The sequence below is a fragment of the Salvelinus sp. IW2-2015 genome, linkage group LG14 (assembly GCF_002910315.2).
Source record: "Salvelinus sp. IW2-2015 linkage group LG14, ASM291031v2, whole genome shotgun sequence".
Classification (NCBI taxonomy): Eukaryota; Metazoa; Chordata; class Actinopteri; order Salmoniformes; family Salmonidae; genus Salvelinus; species Salvelinus sp. IW2-2015.
Window position 1 is genome coordinate 3,716,973 of NC_036854.1, and position 6,250 is coordinate 3,723,222.

The 6,250-nt window shown below is 43.7% G+C and overlaps 1 protein-coding gene across 3 annotated transcripts in view; it reads right to left on the reverse strand.

Moving 5' to 3' along the window:
- The window catches only part of elp3 (elongator acetyltransferase complex subunit 3), a 35,822-nt gene that overhangs the window by 20,950 nt on the left and 8,622 nt on the right, over positions 1-6,250 (reverse strand). For all 3 annotated transcript variants that reach the window (XM_070446463.1, XM_070446461.1, XM_070446462.1), the window contains exon 9: positions 505-666. In XM_070446463.1, the coding sequence (XP_070302564.1) occupies positions 505-666 (162 nt within the window). The remainder of the gene's footprint in view (positions 1-504; positions 667-6,250) is intronic.

Here is a 6,250-nt window from a genome sequence, read left to right on the forward strand (position 1 = left end):
GAGTCACGCCCGACACTGGGGACCATGCGAGTCACGCCCGACACTGGGGACCATGCGAGTCACGCCCAACACTAGGGACATGAGTCACGCCCAACACTAGGGACATGATAGTCACGCCCAACACTAGGGACATGCGAGTCATGCCCAACACTAGGGACATGATAGTCATGCCCAACACTAGGGACATGATAGTCATGCCCAACACTAGGGACATGATAGTCATGCCCAACACTGGTGACATGCGAGTCATGCCTAACACCAGTGACATATGATTAGTATCTATGACCCTTGGGTTTCTGCCCCTTAGATTAGTGACATATGACTAGCGGCCATGAATAAGAATACCGACATATGACTAAGATAAGTGACATATCACTAGCAGTCGCTATGACGGCTCAATTCAAAATCCCTCCTGACCTCTGCCCTCTGCCCTGTTTGTGTCTCAAACTAAAAGTCCTCGTAGACTCTATGAACCCTTTATCTCACACACTAATGACCTCTGACCTGTTGGTGTCCCGTGCTACGTCCTCGTAGACGCTCTGAACCCCTATCTCCAGCCGGGTACAGCCGTACCCCAGCATGTCGCTGAGGTGTCTCTTCAGACAGTAGTCAGGACGCGTCTCGATGGTGATACCAACACACTTGGTGTTACTGCGTTCCGAGTACCTATAAAAACAGGAAAGGAGACGGAGAAGTTAGCTGTCAGCAACAGGCTGCTGATTCCAAAGAACTAGAAGGAGATTTCTATGTCTGATAGGGTCAGATCGAGGGTATGGGTAATATAGCCCCCCCCCCTTCCCCTGCTCCAACACGTATGCATCTTTCGGAGGGGGTTGGAATAAAACGGAACCCGACTGTTTGACCGTGTGTACAAATTGGACAATAAAGCCAAATTGGACAACTGAGCCACACGGTCCCGTGTGGCTCAGTTGGTAGAGCATGGKGCTTGCAACGCCAGGGTTGTGGGTTCATTCCCCACGGGGGGACCAGGATGAATATGTATGAACTTTCCAATTTGTAAGTCGCTCTGGATAAGAGCGTCTGCTAAATGACTTAAATGTAAATGTAAATGTAATAAAGGAATCTTAATCTCTTAACATGATCTGTGATTATATTAGGGGCAAGGAGAGCAAAACCACCCGGACAGCCACCCGGACAACCCCACTCCAAGTCATTGGCAGGAAAATGTGAGACAATAATAAATCACGTCATAAAAATGGCACAACAAAAGTTAAATCTTCTATGAATAACTTCTTCCCCGTTGAAACAAGGAGAGCCGATTGTGGACGTATTAAAAAAACTGTAGGAACGAGGAGAGCCGATTGTGGACGTATTAAAACTGTAGAAACGATTAGAGCCGATTGAGGACGTATTAAAACTGTAGGAACGAGGAGAGCCGATTGAGGACGTATTAAAACTGTAGGAACGATTAGAGCCGATTGAGGACGTATTAAAACTGTAGGAACGATTAGAGCCGATTGAGGACGTATTAAAACTGTAGGAACAAGGAGAGCCGATTCAGGACGTATTAAAACTGTAGGAACGAGGAGAGCCGATTGAGGACGTATTAAAAACTGTAGGAACAAGGAGAGCCGATTGAGGACGTATTAAAAACTGTAGGAACGAGGAGAGCCGATTGAGGACGTATTAAAACTGTAGGAACAAGGAGAGCCGATTGAGGACGTATTAAAACTGTAGGAACAAGGAGAGCCGATTGAGGACGTATTAAAAACTGTAGGAACAGGAGGCCGGATTGAGGACGTATTAAAACTGTAGGAACAAGGAGAGCCGATTGAGGACGTATTAAAACTGTAGGAACAAGGAGAGCCGATTGAGGACGTATTAAAACTGTAGGAACAAGGAGAGCCGATTCAGGTTGAATTGAGCTGAGATTAGACATCATCCGTCTGGTTGTCATTCTCTCCACTTGGACAGGTTTGATCATCATCATCATCTAGACCAATAATTTCAGCTCATATTCCTACAAACTATTACTGGGAACATAATGTCCATTCTAACAGTCTGACGACTGATTTAAGACAAATCACAGGAGTTACTGCCCCAGAGAACACATCAGATTGTCTGAAATTAGTCAATAAAAAATGCTATTATCTGGATGGTTATCTGCAGGTCACATGCAGAGGCTTTTTTCATCAAACGAACGGAGGCATAGTGGGACTCGGAGAAGCGTGATTGCCACAGGCAGACAAGCTTACACACACACACACACACACGGCAGAGATAAGGGCCTCCCACGTCTCAGCCTGATTAGCTGCCGTAACAATTCCTGTAATCGTGTCTTAACGAACATGCTGATAACGCCACTGGATGAGCAATACAGGAGCACACACACACACACACACACACACACACACACACACACACACCTCAGCCAGTAGGGAGTAAATACCCTGACTAACAAGCCCTCCGTTCCCCCACTCCTTTATCACATTCCTCCATTTTATATTCATCTCCCAAAAGTCACAAATGGTTCTCCCTCCTACTGTAATGAAGGGCCAACGCATGAGTCATGTTGTAACACCCAAAGATGGGGACACTTTCCAATCCTCTCATCATAACAACTAAAACAAATATCAAGTAAAAATGTGCCCTTCTTCCAAGTCTTAATTTGTCATATGGGTTAATAAGGAATAAGGATTTTTTGCTTTTTTGCTGAGAAAATGTCTACAGCAGGGATTGACAAATGGAAAGCCCTCGGATCAACCCCCCCCCTCCCCCCACAGCGGAGTCAATCAACGAACCTTCCGGAACACCTGAACCCACTCTTTAAGGAATACCTAGGATAGGATAAGTTAATCCTTCTCACTCCCCCCCCCCCCCCCGTTAAAAGATTTAAGATGCACTATTGTAACGTGGCTGTTCCACTGGATGTCATAAGGTGAATGCAGCCATTTGTAAGTCGCTTCTGGATAAGAGCGTCTGCCTAAATGACTTAAATGTAATGTAACGTAGCGCTAGTCAGACCCATGACTCATTTGTTGTCTGTCCCCTGGCCCTAAAACTACTTTAATACCTTAATTCCGACGTATTCGTTCTCGCTGTAAAATAATACTGGAGCATCCAGTTGCTGTTTTGATAATGTGACAACATAGATCCTGGCATCTCTGTTTGGATTTCGGTTTACTCTTGAAAACAGACATGCCGTGCCAAGAAAGAGAAGGACTAGACCACGCGCTTATGGATTGACCATGGCCTCCTGGCAGGGAATTTGACCCTTTGATGAAGGAATTGTTTGCAGGGGGCCTCGCAGGAATTTTCCTATACGAACTGACAGAGTAATGAATTGTCCTCGCAGAAAATCGTTTAAAAATCCTGCACAAACATGACAATTTCCAGCACGATTTCTAGGGCTACTTGGAGGAGGAGATAAGTGAGTGTGGAAGGTTGAGTGTAATATTTTGTATATAGCTAGTAATTTGTTTGTGTTTTGCAGAATATTTTTCATGAGTAAATTAGCTGGCATGTTCTTAACCACCGCTGCAAACTAGCGTAGTTTTTGACAACAACAAAAAATACTATTCAGTACTGCCAACTCTCATGCATTGGGCATGAGACACGCATTTGGTCCCTGTTCACATGCTAATAACTCTTATTTTCACGCATTGAAAAAAGTACTGTTTTTATTTCTATTAATCAGTGCTTATTTATAAATGTATTTATATTATAAATAATTATCCAGATAAATACTAGCTAGCGTACCCATTACAACTTACAGGTCGTAGCTCATCACAAATGTATTTGTGTATTTTCATTTTTGAAGTGCATTATCAAAAAAGCTTTGTCCTTTCTTTATAAGACATGCAATGTATCACTTTGGCTGTCTTATTGTATCACCCTGTCAGCGGCCTTCCGAGTCAACACCACTATTAAGAATGAGGAAGTCATTGGTTTAAGAGAGGATTGCCTGCTGCAGTTGTTTCGTTTAGAGATATCCAGTTTTGCAGCTCAAGTTCCTCGCTGTGAGCATTCCTATAAATATATTCAGTGTATATTCAGTGCGTTAACTTTTCAACAGTGCTCCAAATCATTTTATAGTCGATAGCATATGCACCTGGCAATTCTAACATCACAATCAATGTACAGCGGCATCTTTCCACCCGGGAATCATAATATTTGCTGACATCGCGCCTGTGAACCACGGCAGATTGAAGTTTGTGATTGGTTTAGTAAGAGAACGGGACCTCAGAGTGATTTGATGGCGTGTTTCTTTACAAACGCACCTCACGATTACATGTTGACCACAGTGGCTCGTGTTGCGTGTGCAAGCGTTGCAAAATAAAATGTACCCCATACATGTTATTCAATTCATTGCAACCACACTGCTCACGGCACGTCAATGAGCGTTCTGTGTAGGCCAGGTAGTAAATAGAAACTTGTTCTACTTTGTGACACTTGAACACGCTGCAAAGTCCCGCCTCTCCCATCTCCTCATTGGTTTTTAGGAGCAAAAACCCACGTGGTGATTGAAGATGAAGCTGAGGTCCACACTCCAGTCCAGTTGGTAGTGGTAGTGCACCTTAAAGTTGGTTGCCAACCGCCATATAAAGTCCAAAGAAGAAGAAGCCTGGAAGGAGGAGAGACCTAGAAACATACGGGAGGTCTTTATTCCCTTGGTGGAATCTCATGTTGGATTAGGATTGTACGCGACGACGAGCCAGGGAATATTAGTGCTTGGATAGGTTCAATGGTCAATTGGATCGGGCTAAGCAACGGGATCAATGATTTTTGGTCATTATTATCGGCATGGACTAGACATGTGGGACATTTGAGGGGATATATGGGTCAGGCAGCACAAGCTCACTGTAGATAGGCTAGCTAATAGTGATATGATGTTGTGGCAATATCAAACTGTTTGTATATACAGGGTTCATATATGTTCGAGCGCTTCAAGGGTATCTCGAACGGGCTAGGGATCAAATTTAGGTGAGTAGTATCCTGTAGCGGGTTATAAGGAGTTGCGTTTTTGTTAGAGTATTTATCATACTTCTGCCGTGTTGTGATATCGGACTGTCATTGGGTTAGTGGGGAGTGCTCGTGAAACGGCGGACTTTAGGGAGATCATTGGCTCAGCGATCGTCTGAAAGTGGGCTTAAAGTGGATGATAGTAGCAGCAATTTGCATTGGACGTCGGTTGCATTGTATGAGAGATGCACGTACTGAGAGAGCACAGTGCAGAATGCGTGACAGATCACTTTCGTATGCGTAATCCTTTGACGCGCTGAGTTTCCAATGGAAATAAAGATTTACATGAAACGTACTATTTGGGTCAGGAACGGCCGCACAGGGCACAAGTTGCAGATGGTTGATCGCGGGATTGCCGATCGTTGGGGTTTATGGATAATGGGATTAAATGTGGTTCCTGACAAGCAAGAGGTATGTAGATATTTGTCGGGAGCGTATGTCACTGACGGGGCTAGTGATACAACAGGAGAGAATACTTGGAGGAGTCCCCGCATACGATGGGGCAAGATAGGCTTATGGTTCAGTGTATACCTGTTTAGAAGGCGAGTTTTTGAGTATGAATAATGGGGCTGTAGACCCTACCTAGCTACAGGGGTTAGTGAGTGATCAACAGGATAAGATACCTATACCGCGTGCATGAGCCACTACTCATTACGTGGTTTAAGTGTCATATGGCTAATGTGGATTAGTGCAAACATTGAGGCTCACTATGTAAGGATTCGTATAAGGGACCTGACACGTGTGGACAGTCATAAAGATAGATATCAAGACCAGACTCAGATGGACTCAGGAGTCTATTGATCGGGGTCTTTGATTCATAGACAGGAGTCTATCTGACGGGGCAAGGAGTGGTGGGGAGTGATAACTGATTCTGATAGAGATCGGCTGATAGGCGACGGCTTTTGGCCGTGAATTGTTATGATGGCATATTATAGGTAGTTGGCCTGTAGCAGGGGGTTGTTGGTGAGGTAGCGGTAGTCGCAGATATATTCTGAGCGGGTCATTTATAGTGCTTATTACACGAACAATCTGCGATAGATCACTCAAACATGAGTCAGGATCCTGACGGGGGTTGTGATAATACAAAAAAAAAGGATTATAATAACAACTACAAAAGCAGACAAAAAAGCAAAGAAAAAAAACAAAAAAAAAAAGGCAATTAACAAAAAAAAAAAAAAAAAAAAACAAAACACCCAAAAAAAAAAAAAACACTGCAAAAAAAAAAAAAAATTCAAAAAAAAGTTAGCAACTAAAGAAAAACAGGAGG